General features: G+C 48.7%; 1 protein-coding gene across 15 annotated transcripts in view; it reads left to right on the forward strand.

Moving 5' to 3' along the window:
- LOC144501380 (uncharacterized) overlaps positions 1 to 17,411 on the forward strand; it is a 338,685-nt gene that overhangs the window by 189,034 nt on the left and 132,240 nt on the right. For all 15 annotated transcript variants that reach the window (XM_078225050.1, XM_078225051.1, XM_078225052.1 and 12 more), the window contains one exon: positions 6,732 to 6,812. In XM_078225050.1, coding sequence (XP_078081176.1) covers positions 6,732 to 6,812 — 81 coding nt within the window. The remainder of the gene's footprint in view (positions 1 to 6,731; positions 6,813 to 17,411) is intronic.

Consider the following 17,411-nt stretch of genomic DNA (forward strand, 5'->3'; position numbering starts at 1 on the left):
TAGAAGCAAGAGTAGGCCATTCAGCCCTTCAAGCCTGCTCCACCATTTATTTTGATCATGACTGATCATTGAATTTAATATCCTAATTCCCCCCTTTTCCCCATATCTCTTAATCCCTTTAGCCCCTAGAGCTTTATCTAATTTCTTTTTGAAATCAGCCAACATTTTGGCCTCAACTACATTCTGTGGTAGTGAATTCTACACATTCACCACCCTCTGGGTGAAGAAATTTCTCATCTCAGTTCTAAACAGTTTACCCCTTATCCTCAAACTATGACCCCTAGTTCTGGACTCCTGCACCATTTGGTGGCTGATGTTCCTGGATAAGTATCAAGTAACATGGTCTCTCACCAAAGAGATTTGATTATTGTCACAAATATCATTCTATGATTCAAAAATAGTTAGGTTGGCGTCAGATCTTGGTTAAAATATTTAAAATCTCAAGCCTAACATCAACACTCCACTTCTAAGCTGGAATTTTTTGGCCCTTCCCACCAGCGGGATCTTTCAGTCCCACGACTAAAATTCTTCTGTGGTGGTTTCCCCGCATGTGGGACAGGTGAGCCACACAAAATGCTGTTGACGTTGGCAGGATCAGAAGATTCTTCTGGTGGCCAATTGTGAGCCGCCTCCACCACTGGGGGTGGGGGGGAATAGAAAATTGTTCTCCTGTGTTTACTGAAGGTGGAGCAAGGAGTGGGTCGCCAACCTGCCCCTAGGTGCTGAGTTGGCAATTTAATTATTTTAGTGAGCCTGGGAACAATTGATTTAATCCCTTTTACAGATTCAACTGTGGCCTGTCAGATTTCCCAGGTCTCAGGAAACCCAGCAGTTGAAGGAGAGTTAAGACAACTTTGGGGAGAGGGTAAGCACCTTCACTGCACTCCTGTGGGTCAGGAGGAGCAGGAGTACTTCCCCCAGCCCCAAAGTTCTTGGGGCTCACCACTGCTGCCCAATATCAACATGATCTGGTATTGAACACCTCCCCTAGGATTGCAAACCTCCCAGGGATCAGTGATCAGGATGGGAAAAATCCCCACCAGGGGGATTGCCTAGTCCTGTAGCCTGCTCCAGAGTCCTCACCATCTGGCTGGAATCCAAGCCTCTCAATGAGGCTGACCTTTGGGTGAGGAAAGCTGATGAACAAAAACTGAATGATGTGGATACATTCAGGGAAGTCTGGAGTTTTCCACCTGAAATTCCACCCCACTCATCTACATAATCCAACCCTATTGATAACAAGCCTGAGACCAAAAATGGAATAGTAACACTATAAAATGTCAAAATAAATAAAATTTTAAAGTGAGAGCCATGATTTGGTTGGCACTTTTGCCTCTGAGTCAGAAGTTTGTGAGTTGCCGTCTGAATTCCACTTGAGCACAAAAATCAAAGCTAAACTGCATTGAGTGAGTGCTACAGTGATGACAATACTATCTTTTAGGTTAAGCTGACCCCCATCTGCCCTCTGAGGTAGTGCAAAAGATTCCATGGTACAATTTTGAAGGAGAGCAGAGGAGTTATCCATGGTGTCCTGGTCAATTTTTGTTTCTCAATCAACATCACAAAACAAAGCAGGTTACCTGGTTGTTAACGCATTGCTGTTTGTGGAAAGTTGTTGTGCGCAACCCCCCACCATCCCTTGTCCACACCTCCACCATGAGTACCATTGACATCACATCAGGGTGATGGGCCTGGGTTGGCCGTGTTAACATGTCCAGGCAAGAGGTAATGATGATTCGCTGTGCAGCATGCTGTGATGCTGCTCTGGTGCAACAGAAGTTTGACTCCAACCTAGTCTTTGACTGTACACCTGTGCCCAGGCTCATGTCTGAGTGAGGGTCTGGGGAACCACTGTGCAACCCAATGCCCTGGGGTGGGGAGGCAGTATGGGGGAACCTACCCTAGGGTCCAGTTAATGTGGAGGATGCTATTCCAGGGCCTATTGGGACTGGACTGCTGGGACTGCTCGGGGAGCCGGTGGGGACTGGAGCAGAAGAGCACATGCCAGTGAGTGCTCTATCAACAGTGGGTGACCTTGTGACGCTAACCACATGTTCGGATGAGCGCTTGGAGTACCACAGCAGTCAGGGGTCTGGCACAGATGCTGGGAACTGGAGATCACAGACTCGGTGGACCAAAGAACCTCTCTCACACAGAACGACACTCTGCACCTCTATGCCTGAGGTTGGGGTACGGTCATCCTGTGGGAAATGGATCTCACACAGAGGAGTCACAGGTGTGGGGTTCCAGTAACATTTAATTGTGATTATTGACAGTGCATACTGCCCCAATCCTGACTAGAGTGACTGCGTTCACCCATGCCCCCTTGGTGTCCCTACAACCTCTTAGTCTTAAATGGCCTACCACTATGTCTAGGTGACACCCCAGATGTATTTGAGGTGGAGGTAGTCAGCTGTGTTCCGCCCCCTTTGGCTTTTGATGCCCTTGGCAGGCATCCCTTGGAGGGCTGGGACCTGAAGAACCCTGCCGACTTTTAGGTGTCATGAATGTAGCCATGCCACCCTGTTCTGCCTTTTGCCAAGGAGATGTATCAGTGTAAGAAAACATTCTGAAGGGCTGGCGATGGCTGGGGTCTCCTGGGTGGAAGGCCCCAGCATGGGTTCCAGCCCTTCCTTCTCCTTCAGTGTGCCTATGGGACAGCTGAAGTAAGCTCCAGAAGCCTCTGCATCACCTGGCTCTCTCAGTCCTGGAAGCCCAACTGTGCCTGCCCCATGGTGTGAGAACCTTCAACGATAGCCATCTGAGCCTGGAACAAGCTCTGGATCCTCTTAGCAAGTGCTCTCTGAGACTGGGCCAAGCTCTGGAGCCCCTCAGTGATGGGCCGCTGCGACTGGGCCATGCTCTCTATGCCTGCAGCCATGAACTTCTGTATCACGAGCATTCTCCTGGGGCCTTTAGCCATGGTCCTCAGCAACCATGGTCCTCACCATGGATGGCAGGGTCCTCACCGTGTCTTGGATCCTGCCACCCATTTCCTGCCCCAGACTTTCCATTGCGGATGCCACCCTTGCATCCTGGGTGCCACGCAATGCCGGTACCACCTCCTGCACCATAAGGTTGTAGGATTCCTTCGAACAGCCTTGCATTTACTGGATTATTGCTAACAGCCCCTCCTGCAATCACAGCTCTGTCTCTGTATCTCTAGCAGCTTCAGGACAACTAATCCCAGTGGCCTAGCACCTGGCTGGGAGCCAGGTGTTTCATAGAATCATGCAGAAGGAAGCCATTTGGCCCATCGAGTCTGCACGATCCACAATCCCACCCAGGCCCTATTCCCGTAACCCTACATATTTAACCTGCTAACTCCCCGTCACTAGGGTCAATTTAGCATGGCCAATCAACCTAACCTGCACAACTTTGGACTGTGGGAGGAAACCAGAGCACCCGGAGGAAACTCACGGGGAGAATGTGCAAACTCCACACAGACAGTGGCCCGAGGCCGAAATTGAACCCGGTTCCCAGATGCTGTGAGACAGCAGTGCTAACCACTGTGCGGCCCCAGCTCAGCAGACCTCCGGCTGCCCAAGCCTACCGATGTTCCCACCTCCGCCTGACGTACACCTACGGCTGTATTGTGAGCACAAGAAAGTGACCCAGAAGCTTCATCGCTAACATGTCCCACTGTGGTGACTGTATCTGCGCTGGTGGATGCTTAAATGTGATGCTGTGTGTGATGCCTGTGTCAACTGGTAGGTGCTTTCCTCCGAGGTTTCCTTGGAGCTTTCCTCCGAGGTTTCTTTGGAGCTGACGGGGATCTCAGCTGGGGATGCAGTAGGATGGAGGGCGATGACCCCTGATGGCCTGGCCTCATTGGTGTTGTTTCCTGCAACAGAGGACACACAGTTCAGTTGAAGGGAGGGGCAGGTATCTGGGCAGATCTCAACTTAATTGAGAAAGGTCATGAATGAATGTTTGATTGCTCCTCACTTCCGTGGCACACACCGACCTGGCTGTCCTCAACCAACTCCGAAAGCTCCAGTGCACACTCCTTGAATGGAGTGAGGAGATGCAGTTTGAGAGACCCCACCTCCAGTCTTCTCCTGCTCCCAATGATTATGGGTCGTCTTCTCCTGTGGGTCAAAAGGCAAGATTGAAAGCCTGATGGATGGAAGGGTACGGATTGTTGGGAGTGGGGGCAATTAGGTGACGTATGTCAGGACTGTGCCTTGCCAGGCAGAGGTTTATGATGGAGCATGCCAGAGAGGTTGGAGGCAGGTCCTGGGGGGTTGGTGCTCGAAAGCCTCAGATTGTCAATGAGTGGATCAGTCTGGACTGATGCCAGGACAGGATGGACACTCACCTTTTCTGCTCAAAGGAGGTTGTTCATTTTCTTTCAGCACTGAGTGCCAGTCCTCATTGCCAGTGTACGGGCACTCACTGCGCGCTTCCACTGTTCCCCAGGAAGCAGGGCCAGCCTGACCTCTGGGTCGCTGACTGTCTCGGGGTAGCGAATGGCCTTCCACTCCTCCACAGCACCCAGCAGTCATCCCAATTCTCCCTCTGTGAACCGTAGTGTTACTGTATATGGTACCATCTTCCTGGTGGGACTGGTTGTGTCCATTGTTAGTGTTTAAATGCATCTCCCCCTTTGTTAATGGGGCACAGGTGTGGCCATTTTGAGTGGGTCAGGGCGTGGAGCTTCCATGTAGCTTGAGTCACATGAGTCGCTCTTTCATTCCACAGAGTGTCGTAAGGTTGCGGTGTGGGATGCTCTGAAAAGACCACCGCGGAGGACTTCCATTTTCTCACTGTTATGGCACTTAGAATTTTTGGGGGAAAATTCCACCCCACATCAGCTGGATGATCCAGAACAAGCAGAAGCATGTGATTAAAAATAATCATTATAAAGTTCTTATTCAGCTTAAAATTCTTTTATAGTAATTAGTTACCTTTTGAAGTGGCATTACTATTGTTAGGTAAGTGACTCCAGCAACCAATCAGCAATAGGAAGCATTCATACATACAGCAAAAGCAGCAAATAGAGAGTAAAACCATTTTAGTGGTGTTATTTAAGAATTAATTTTGGCAAGGACACTGGGAGAACTCCTCATTCTTCTTGGGATAGCGTAATAGGATCAACATTTACAGGCAAATTGGCCTTAAGTTAACACCTCACCAACAGATAATATCTCTAACACAGCAGCACTTCCTCTAATGTACATGGAAGAATAACCAGTCTTTTTTAAGTGTTGAACCTTATTTATTTCGTGAATGCAAATCTCCTCATTTGCTGGATTTAAGGATTAGTCCACTACTTAGGGCCTGATTTTACCATTTTGAGTGTAAGTGCCAAATCTGGGCGTCAAATAGATCCAAGCCTGGAATCTTCTTTCCAGCGCGCCCATATGCGTTTTGCCAGCTCCGGTCCGATTCGCGCTGTGGACGGGGCTTAGCTCTGCCGGACCGATCGGAGCTCTGAACCGTGCATGCGCAGTTCGAAAAAAAATCCGAAGCAGCACGCCCGGGTGCAAAAGAAAAAAGCAGAGAGAATGGCTCTCTGACCCAGATCATCTGGGGTGGGGTGGGGGGGATGGGGGGGGCGGGGTGGTGGGGGGGGGGGAGGAGGAGAGGGGGTGGGGGGTGGTGGGGGGAGGAGGAGAGGGGGTGTGACGGGTCAATCTGGCTCACCAAGTCAGTTACAATACTGCGTTCAGCATCTACTGAACCATCTTGGATACAAAGGATAATGACATTAGAGTTCTGCATGTAAGCCTTGCTTCTGCTAAAAATTATATCCTTGGTGTCGGCAGCCATTCCTGATACAGTACTGATAGCACCAGGAAGATCGACCAGTACCATTCATTATCCTTTGTATCCAAGATGGTTCAGTAGATGCTGAACGCAGTATTGTAACTGACTTGGTGAGCCAGATGGACCCACAAGGCAGAAGGACCATCTTTGTGTTGCCCAAAGTGGATCTAGCTGAGGAACATACAGCTTATCTTGCTAACGGAAGGATGGTTGAGGGAGACCAGCAATCGAGGTAGGTTGGAGGTGTGCTCTGCCGAGGGGGGCCTGCCTCCCAGGGGGGTCTGATCCGGGGGGGGTGGTGGTCTGCCAGGGGGGTCCGATCCCAGAGGGTCTGCCGGGGGGCCTGCCTCCCAGGGGGCTCTGATCCGGGTGGGGGTCTGCCGGCGTGGTTAGCGGGGGGGTCCGCGAAGGATGGTCGAGGAGGATGGTGACTTCACAAGGGCAGAGAGGACTTCGGAGGTTCCCCTGTAGAATAGAAATCCGCTTCGGACTTTTATTCTGCAGGTCACTAAAAGCGCCGATCCGGAACGGGCCAGAAGACGGTAAAGTGGGATTTGGCGGTAGGGTTGGGCGCACGGTTAATTAAGTCGATTTAAATACAAATGCATGCTAATACATTTAAATCGTCGGGCTGCCGGATTTGGGCGCGGGTCTGGCCCGCGCCCGAATCGGGTGTCGGTAAAGCTGCGATCTGCTCGGAATCGGGTGCAGATCGCAGTATAGGCCCAACGCCCAACTTTACCGCAATTTCGCGCCCGAAAACGGGCGCGAAGGTTTGGTAAAATCGGGCCCTTAGTCTGCAGAGAATGTTGAAATAAATGTCTGGAATTAAAAAGAGAGTATGGTTCAGGACTCATGTTATTTCACTGTCAGCTATTATTGGCCAAAAAAATCTTAAATTTACACTATTTTTGTAAATAGCTCATTCACTATTTCCAATCCTTGTTATCCCAATATAGGTATTGGAGTAGGTGTGCAACCAGGCACTGGAGTAGGTGTTCAGCCGGGCACTGGAGGTGTGCAACCTGGCATTGGAGTGGGTAAGTTGCTGTCTTCCAAAATACATTTTTCTCCATTATACTCTTTGTTGCCAGTATAATTCCAATGGTATCACATTGTACAGTGAAATCAATGTCAAAGGCAGAAGGAAAATTAATTGTAGATTGTTGCATTCCTGAAAGATGCAGTAAGGAAAGATTGATTGTTTTTGGTTTAAAGGACTGTTAAAGGAATGACTATCCATTAGTTTTTTGGATGGCTGAGGTTTTCCACTCCTGGGTAACCAACTTTAGATATTCCAATCCATTAAAATGAACTGTGTGAAGGTTATAGAGTGTTGAAGGCATAAGCAAAAAAATGGGATAATCCGAATGGTAATACCAGATATAGTGGGACTCAAGGAATTGAAACTTAAATAACACTGCATGGGTGCATTAAAATCAATGAGTTCAAGTTTCCTGCAGTTCAGCGAGGCTCCTGTAAGTGGATAAAATTTGAATCTGTTGATTTGATTCATTATGATCATAACATCCCAATTTCCAGTAGTTTGTAGCATGTTTAGGCTCAAATAACGGACAAGGATTTTGGATTTGTTCCATGTTCAAGAGTAACTAAAATGTCCCAAACTGTGGTAATACAGCAGAATTCCGAATATAGTATATTGGAGTCTTGATCTATACAATGTATATACAAGTCAAAATAGATTCCCACAAAACATTAGGGTTTTCAGATTCCTGATTGACATGAGAATGGTGGTTACAATACTCACTTTTATTCCTCTTTATGTGGTATTAATATGTTTAAATCTTACTTAAATTGAAAGACATAGGCCACGATTCTCCCATCCCACTGCGCTACGTTTTAGTACAGCGGGCTGGGAAATTGTTGCGTCAGCCGATTTGCAGGGTTCGCGTGAGTGTCCGTGCCTTACTTACGTCTCCCAGAGCCAGATTTCCGATGATGTCTGCTCCGCGCCGGAAATCAGTGGGGAGGTGCAAAGACTATTTAAATGGTCATTTGCATATGATTTCAATATGATGAGCAGGTCTGGGACTGAAGTCTCCAGACCAGCTAGCATCTCTCATCCTGCCAGAGTATTTCACTCCAGCAGGGTTTACAGTAGCTCCCCATTTTTGAGGAGCTAGTGGCCCGACCCTGCTGGAGTGAAGGGGGGGCAATCGGGGCCCCTCAGAGGGGCAGGAGGTGCCTCCTGGGCATTGGCACCCTGGCAGTGCCAGCCTGTGCCCCTGGCACAAGCCCAAGGGGCAGAATACCACTGCCCATCGTGCATGGGGCAGTGTTAAGGGGGTGGGGCCTCTGGGGGTGGGGTGGGGGGTTCGCACTGCCATTTTGCAGGGATCAGTGAGGGAAGCAGGGAGGCTAATGATTGGGGCATGCTGGAGAGGAGTGGTTACTGACGGGGGGGAGAAGGGGGAGGGGAATCTGTAGGGTGGGGCTGGAGATCACGGCGGGCTCAGGGGGTGTTGGGGCTGGGCCCGGGAATGGTTGGGGGGCCAAAGATCGGGCCGTGGGGGTCGGAGAGCTGTCACTGTGGAGGACGTGGGGCTAGCCAGCAATTGAGCTGTCCAGCAATCGGGAGACCATCAGTGTGGGGCCACTGAGCATGCGCCACACTGACAGATCGGCGCATGCGCAGTAGCCCGCTCAGGGCGCTGATTTCAACCTCTCTAGTGGGAATAGGGTCCACCCCTTGAAATATAATGATATTTATGCTGGTGGCCTCTGCAGTGCACCGTGTGGGGGAGATTCTTCTCTGAAGTCCCACTGAAAAAAAAAGCATGAATGACTCCAGTTTTCACGCAAATTCGACTGGGAGAATTCCACCCATAAAGTTTATGGGCAGATTCCAACTTGGAAGTGCCAATCTGTGCCAGGGGGCATTGCCAGGGTACTGCCTGGACATGTCCCCCTCTCCCAGGGGCTATACTTAACCTTTGCGCCCCCGGGAGGAATTCCCTCAACAGGTTTACATTTTTTAAAACCTGTCGAGAACTTTGCCGACATGTGAGTATTCAGTGAGGAGGGAATAATTTGGCGAGAGGACTAGGTAATCATATGGAAATTTATTAACGAGTATTAAAATCAGGATCTCACCCATTATGGACGTGAACCTGATTACGTCTTCGGCAAGAGCCAATGAAAACCAGAAAGCACAATCACACTGTAGTGAACTGCGCTTTTCGATTCTCAGGGGATTTTGACCCACTGTGCCAATCCTGAAATGGGCGATTGTAGGTCAAAATGATTTCAGTGTCTCTTCATCATTAGTTTAAACTTTCTACTGATCAGTAAAATCAAAACAGCCTTCCTAATTGGCCTCCTTAAGCATTGTAAGGATTCTATGATTCGATGACCACATTTATTTACCCATCACTCATTGGGTGGAATTTTGCACTCCAGTTTGCATCAGGCGTAAATGGCATCAGGAGTGCAAAATATCATGAAAGGTCCAAATGTAACATCTCAAAGTTTGCAGATGATACCAATTTGGGTGGGAGAGTGAACTGTGACGAGGATGCAGAGATCCTTCAGCATGATCTGGACAGGTTGGGTGAGTGGGCAAATCAGTGGCAGATCCCGTAGAATTTGGATAAATGTGAGGTTATTCACTTTGGAAGCAAAAACAAGAACACAGATTACTACTTGAATGGCTGTTAATTGGGAGAGGGGAGTGTGCAGCGTGACCTGGTGTCTTTCTGCACCATTCATTGAAGTTAAGCATGCATCCAGCAGGCGGAAAGAAAGCAAATGGTATGTTGGCCTTCATTGCGAGAGGTTTCGAGTACAGGAGCAGGGTGAGCCTGTGTAATTCATTACCACAGGAAGTAGTTGATGCCAAAACATTGAATGTATTCAAAAGATGGCTAGATATAGAACTTGGGGTGAATGGGATCAAAGGTTAGGGAGAGAAAGCAGGATTAGACTATTGAGTTGGATGATCAGTCATGATTATGATGAATGGCGGAGCAGGCTCGAAGGGCCAAATGGCTTCCTCCTGCTCCTATCTTCTATGTTTCTATGTCTATGTTTCTATGTTAAATCGTGTTTTACGTCGGTGAGATCTTCCATTGCAATTGTTCCCGCCAGTGACGTAACAGAGCTCCTGACATTGAATGTCGTGACCTCCATTAGAATAAATTAGCATCTTATTATCAGACCCCTCAATTGGGGGTGGCGGGAGGGGTTCCTTTTCACTTTTTTGTATTAGGATGCTCTTTAAAAATGGTGACCTTTAAAAAATTAAGCTGCTGTTGAGGCAAGCTCAATCAGAGCGCACCCACTAGTGTGATGTCATGAGCATCCGCAGAGAAACTGCTTCTCCCACCCTTGCGACACTGCAGTAAAAAGGGAAAATTCCACCCATTGATTTTTCTAGGTTGTCTAGGGAGGTTTATCCCGTCTCTGCAGCACTTTGTAATTTTTTTCAACCCTAAGAAAACCTTATTGCATCTCTTGAACATTTGCCTGTTTACCTCATTTCCACCTTGGGGAAACTCTTATTGATGTCTTAATTGTCTTTAGGATTAATTTTTATACCATTCTGTATGGATTCTCAGTGCATACGGTTTTAGTTTAGGCAGGCATCATGATGGGCGCAGGCTTGGAAGGCCGAAGGGCCTGTTCCTGTGCTGTGCAAAAGTTTTCTTCGTTCATTTACAAACTTCCTCTAATTTCATCTTCCATGTTACATCTCTCTTGCACTAAGCCCAAACAATAACTTGTATTCATATAGTTTCTTTCCATTGATCCTGTTTTGGCTCAGCTCCACTGAATGTTTACCCCAGCAAATCAATTTTAAAATCTTCAACCTTATTTTTTAATGCTTCTACATCCTATGTGTGAAGCACATAAATTAATTCAAATCCCATAAATTGAAAATTTACTTCAGCTTTAAAAATCTGTATGTATCTTAATAACACAACTGGTTCACTAATGTCCTTTAGAGAAAGAAAGCATCTGGCTTACATGTAACTCCAGTCCCATGCCAACTTGACTTGCTTCAGAAATGACTTCACAGTTTGCTAGAGTGTTTCGGCAGGATTTAAACTAGTGTGGCAGGGGGGTGGGGACCAAAACAGTAGGTCAGTAAGTACTGAGGCTGGGGTTGAGCTGGGGGCCAGGGCAAGGCTAGCTAAGAAGAGGAGCACTCTGGAGGAGGATGACCTGAGTGGGCCTGGAGGTCTGGAGTGCATCTGCTTCAATGCGAGGAGCGTAACGGGCAAGACAGACGAACTTAGGGGCTTAATGCTTACGCGGAATTTGGATCTGGTTGCGGTGACGGAGACTTGGTTAAAAGAAGGACAGGACTGGCAGCTGAATATTCCGGGGTATAAGTGTTTTAGGCGAGACAGAGGAGGGGCTAATAAAGGTGGGGGAGTAGCGATATTAGTTAGGGAACATATTACCACGGTGCAGAGGGTAGACAACTTAGAGGGATCATGTACTGAGTCACTGTGGGTGGAACTCAGAAACAGGAAGGGTGCAGTCACTATGCTGGGGGTGTATTACAGACCACCCAACACCCCACGGGAAGTGGAGGAAAGGATATGTCAGGAGATTCTGGATAGGTGCAAAAAAATAGGGTTGTTGTAGTGGGGGACTTTAATTTCCCTGGTATAGACTGGAAAGTGCTTAGAACTGGGGTTCTGGACGGGGAGGAATTTGTAAAATGCATACTGGAAGGTTCTTTGGAACAGTATGTAGATAGTCTGACTAGAGAGGGGGCTATACTGGACCGGTCAGGTCGGCAAAGTTTCGGTAGGGGAACATGTGGCAAATAGTGATCACAACTCTGTTAACTTTAGGATAGTAATGGACAAGGATGAGTGCTGTCCTACGGGCAGGGTGCTAAATTGGGGGAAGGCTAACTATAGCCGGATTAGGCAGGAATTGGTGGACGTTGATTGGGAGAGGATGTTCGAGGGTAAGTCCGCGACTGGCATGTGGGAGTCTTTTAAGGAACAATTGATAAGGCTGCAGGATAGGCATGTGCCTGTAAAAAGGAAAGATAGGAAAGGTAGGATTCAAGAGCCGTCGATAAACAGGGAAACTGAGGATCTGATTAAAATGAAAAGGGAGGCGTACGTTAAGTCCAGGCAACAGAAAACAGATGGAGTTCTGGAGGAATACAGAGAGAGTAGGAAAGAACTCAAATGGGGAGTTAGAAGGGCAAAAAGAGGTAATGAGATGTTCTTGGCAGGCAGGATTAAGGAGAATCCTAAGGCATTCTATTCATACGTTAGGAATAAAAGAGTTGTCAGGGAGAAAATCGGACCTCTCAGGGACAAAGGAGGGGAATTATGCTTAGAACCCAACGGAATAGGGGAGATCCTAAATGAATACTTTGCATCGGTATTCACGAAGGAGAGGGACGTGTTAACCAGGAGTGTCTCGGAGGGAGGTGTTGACCCGTTAGAGAAAATCTCCATTACAAGGGAGGAAGTGTTAGGTTTTTTAGGGAACATTAAAACTGACAAAGTTTTTTGAGGAAGTGACAAAAACGGTTGACGAAGGAAGGGCCGTGGATGTCGTCTATATGGATTTCAGTAAGGCATTTGACAAAGTCCCACATGGCAGGTTGGTTAAGAAGGTTAAGGCTCATGGGATACAAGGAGAAATGGCTAGATGGGTGGAGAACTGGCTTGGCCATAGGAGACAGAGGGTAGCGGTCGAAGGGTCTTTTTCTGGCTGGAGGTCTGTGACCAGTGGTGTTCACAGTAAGAAGTCTCACTACACCAGGTTAAAGTCCAACAGGTTTATTTGGTAGCAAATACCATAAGCTTTCGGAGCACTGCTCCTTCGTCAGATGGAGTGGAAATGTGCTCTCAAACAGGGCAAACAGACAAAATCAAGTTACAGAATACTGATTAGAATGTGAATCCTACAACCAGCCAGGTCTTAAAGGTACAGACAATGTGGGTGGAGGGAACATTAAACACAGGTTAAAGAGATGTGTATTGTCTCCAGACAGAACAGCTCGTGACATTCTGCAAGCCCAGGATGCAAGCTGTGGGGGTTACTGATAGTGTGACATAAATCCAACATCCCGGTTTAGGCCGTCCTCATGTGTGCAGAACTTGGCTATCAGTTTCTGCTCAGCGACTCTGCGCTGTCGTGTGTCGTGAAGGCCGCCTTGGAAAACGCTTACCTGAAGATCCAAGGCTGAATGCCCATGACTGCTGAAGTGCTCCCCCACAGGAAGAGAACAGTCTTGCCTGGTGATTGTTGAGCAGTGTTCATTCATCCGTTGTCGTAGCGTCTGAATGGTTTCCCCAGTGTACCATACCATGGAATACCAGTGGTGTTCCGCAGGGCTCTGTACTGGGACCTCTGCTATTTGTAATATATATAAATGATTTGGAAGAAGATGTAACTGGTGTTATCAGCAAGTTTGCGGATGACACGAAGATGGCTGGACTTGCGGATAGCGCTGAGCATTGTCGGGCAATACAGCAGGATATAGATAGGCTGGAAAATTGGGCGGAGAGGTGGCAGATGGAATTTAATCCGGATAAATGCGAAGTGATGCATTTTGGAAGAAATAATGTAGGGAGGAGTTATACAATAAATGGCAGAGCCATCAAGAGCATAGAAACACAGAGGAACCTAGGTGTGCAAGTCCACAAATCCTTGAAGGTGGCAACACAGGTGGAGAAGGTGGTGAAGAAGGCATATGGTATGCTTGCCTTTATAGGACGGGGTATAGAGTATAAAAGCTGGAGTCTGATGATGCAGCTGTATAGAACGCTGGTTAGGCCACATTTGGAGTACTGCATCCAGTTCTGGTCGCCGCACTACCAGAAGGACGTGGAGGCGTTAGAGAGAGTGCAGAGAAGGTTTACCAAGATGTTGCCTGGTATGGAGGGTCTTAGCTATGAGGAGAGATTGGGTAAACTGGGGTTGTTCTCCCTGGAAAGACGGAGAATGAGGGGAGATCTAATAGAGGTGTACAGGTTATGAAGGGGATAGATAGGGTGAACGGTGGGAAACTTTTTCCCAGATCAGAAGTGACAATCACAAGGGGTCACGGGCTCAAGGTGAGAGGGGCAAATTATAACTCAGATATTAGAGGGATGTTTTTTACACAGAGGGTGGTGAGGGCCCGGAATGCGCTGCCAAGTAGGGTGGTGGAGGCAGACACGCTGACATAATTTAAGACTTACCTGGATAGTCACATGAGCAGCCTGGGAATGGAGGGATACAAACGATTGGTCTAGTTGGACCAAAGAGCGGCACAGGCTTGGAGGGCCAAAGGGCCTGTTTCCTGTGCTGTACTGTTCTTTGTTCTTTGTGTCGTCACCTTCTCAGGACAACTAAGGATGAACAATAATGCAAGCCTTTGGCACTATTCACCAGCAGCTAATCATTTTTCATCATGCTCTCCCCTTAAAAGTGTTTTTTTTAAAACCATTCAGCCTTGCTATCATTCTTGCTGACTTTAAATGCCCCTTAAAGCTATTTTGTTACTTTCTGCTTTGTGTCTATTTCTCTTTCCACTTTTTCATTTTTGGATTCTTGAGGGCTATATAAATGTGAATTATTTAGTGTGTCTGGGTACAGTCAAAAATATATCTCGATGTCAAATTCTTCAAAAACTAAAGTTCTGGGCCCAGTGAATACAACTTGGTGCAACAAAGTCAAGTCAGGCAATCTTGCAATTTAATTCTGACAAAAATAGTTAATGCAGGAACTTTCTACAAAAATCCAATAATCATTTGCAGAACCTGTCATTCTGATACCCCACCTAAACCCAAGCTTCTTTCAAAATTGTACTGAAGATACAGAAAACTGTTTCTGCACAGAACATTGACCCTTTATTATGGGATGGAATTCTCCTGAAAAAATTCTCAGTGTCATAACAACGTGAATAATGGAGTGATCCACACCAGTCTCTTCGGTGCGCTCTGCACCACGATTCAGCAACACTAAAGCGTCTCCATGTGAATTACGCTGTTATGGAACATTAAGCGTGTGACATGCCCAAAGTGGCCATAGCTGAGTGCCGTTAACAAGGGGGAGCTGCATTTAAAAGCCCCCCTGCACTCACAGCCAGTCACACCAGTAAGATGGCAACACACAAACCAGTTCCATGACTTATGAAGGGAGAGCTCGAATGGCTGCCGGACTCCATGAAGGAGCGACGGATCATCTTGTACCTCCAGGAGGGAAGACAACCCAGGAGTAGGGACTCCAATGCAGCATTGGAGACATTGGCTGCGGCAGTCAGTGGCCATAGTTTGACACTGAGGACCTGCATCCAATGCCAGAAGAAGATGAATGGCCTCATTTGGGCTGCAAGGGTGAGTGTCCATTCTTCGTATCCTGGCAGCAGTCCTGTCTGTCACACGTGGAATGTCCACATCAATCCACTCCTTGACAACCCATGGCCGTCCAGCACTCGACCCCCCCAGCATCCTCCTCAAATTCCTCTGACACCCCGAGTCTGACAACCCCTGCCTAGCATGAGACGGTGCCGGGGTATGCCACCCATTCTCCCCATTCCCCCCACCCCCGCCTTATGTCTCAGCAGGAGAAGATGACACACAACTGAAGGGAATGGGAGATGATGGGTGATGGAACCCCCAAACTGTGGCTCTTGATCCCCTTTGAAGAGCACACAATGGGGAGGCACCTGATAAGGTTGTGAGCACAAAACCTTTATCCTTTTAGACCGTTCTCAAGTAAGTACAATGTTGCCCAGATACCTGTCCCTCCCTTGCACTTACCCACATGTCTTCTATTGCAGGAGCAGCACCAGCTTAGGCCGGGCCCTCAGGTGCTGGCACCCCCCCGCGACCCCTGCCAGCACCACTGACCTGGTGTCAGAGGCATCAACCGCACCATCCACCAGCATAGAGACTCACACCTCGGTGGGTAGAATTAGCAGACAGGCTGCAGAGTCACTTACTGTTGAGCACCACATATTTGCTGATGCACATCAGATGGAGATGGGAACATCTGAGGTATCAGGCAGGCAGAGGTCTGATGGATCCAAGGAAACAGCTGGCCCCCAGCCAAATGCCGGGATGCTGGAAAAAGTTGTCGCACAGCTGCAGAAGAAGAGTGGGGACTACAGGCAGGGGTGTCCGAGACATTCCAGCAACTGAGAGGCTGTTTGGAGGAGTCCCACAGCCTTCACATGCAGGAGAGGGTGCCAGCATTGCGTGGCACCCAGGCCAGCACTGCAAGTGTGGCGACTGCGTAAAAAGTCTGGGGCAGGAAATGGTAGCCATGGGTGGCAGGGTCCAAGGCATGGCCAAGTCACTGAAGGCCATGGCTGCAGGCCTCAAGAGCATGGCGCAGTTTCTGAGGGATCCAGAGCTTTGTCCAGATTCAGAGGGATATCAGTGAGGGCTTGCAAACCATGGTGCAGATGCTGTTGGGCCTCCAGAACCAGCAGTGTCAGGTGACCCAGAGGCTTCTGGAGCTCATTCCATAGAGTGCCCCAGGGACCCATAGGTACCCCAAGGGAGGAGGAAGTGATGGGACCTTCCACCCAGGATACTCCAGCCTTCCTCATCTCTTCCAAATCCCCCCTTCCTGACACCGGTGTGTCGCTTAGACAGCGGGCTGAACTGGGTGCCACGGCTGCATCTGTGGCACCCGAAAGTCAACCAGAATCCTCCAGGTCCCGACCCTCCAGGGGACACCCTCCAAAGGCATTAAAGGCCACAAGGCATGGAATACAGCTGACCACCTCCACCTCTGATGTGCATCCTGGGATCAATTAGATGTAATGGCAGGTCACAGAAGGTTAAGAAATTTTAGGATCACCAAAGGGGCACGGGTGAGGGTAGACACTGGCTAGGGATAGAATGCACTGTAAATAGTAACAATTAACCATTATTACACTCCACAGCCACGACTCCTCTGTCTGTGACCCATCTCCCACAGGGAGCCTCATACCCCCTATCCACACCAATAGAGGTATGAAGCATTATACAATGCGGGAGAGCTCATTTGGCTCACCGAGTCTACACCAGCGATAACTGCTCTCCCCCAGGTGAAATTGACATCTCCTCTCTGATAGAGGACTTCAGAGGTCCCAGGCAAGGCTGTGAGTGCGAGAGTACCATGGGGGCAGTGCACTGTTGGTACTGCCAAGGTGTGTGGTCTGAAGGGAGGCTGAGTGGGAGGTCTGAGGGAGAGAGGGCCTGACTGGGGCATCTGAGGGGGAGGGAACCTAAGTAGGGGGTCTGATGGGGAGGGTGCTGTATGGGGAATCTGAGGATGGAGAGGTGCTGTGTGGTGGGAGGGCGAAGGGGGCTGCATGGCGGGGTCAGGGGTCACCAACCCTTATGCTTGCATGGTGTGGGGAGGTGTCCCATTATTTGTGGTTAGAGTGGAGGATGTCCCTCTTTGGTGAGGGGTTGGTGGTGCTCCCTTTGTCAGTGGAGGGGAGGGCACAACTTCATTTTTTGTGAGAGGTGGGGCCTGTCTCCAAATGGCACAAACTCCGAATAGCGGGGCCAGCTGGCAGGTTGCTCGAAATTAGCTTATTGGCACCTTTCGGATGGGCGAAACCCACCTGACAAATGCTGCCAACGCCAGCAGGAAACACTCCCATTTTCCTGCCAGAATGGGCACTTATTCCCAATAAGAATCGCAGCCTACACTAT

This window comes from Mustelus asterias, chromosome 12 (assembly GCF_964213995.1).
Source record: "Mustelus asterias chromosome 12, sMusAst1.hap1.1, whole genome shotgun sequence".
NCBI lineage: Eukaryota > Metazoa > Chordata > Chondrichthyes > Carcharhiniformes > Triakidae > Mustelus > Mustelus asterias.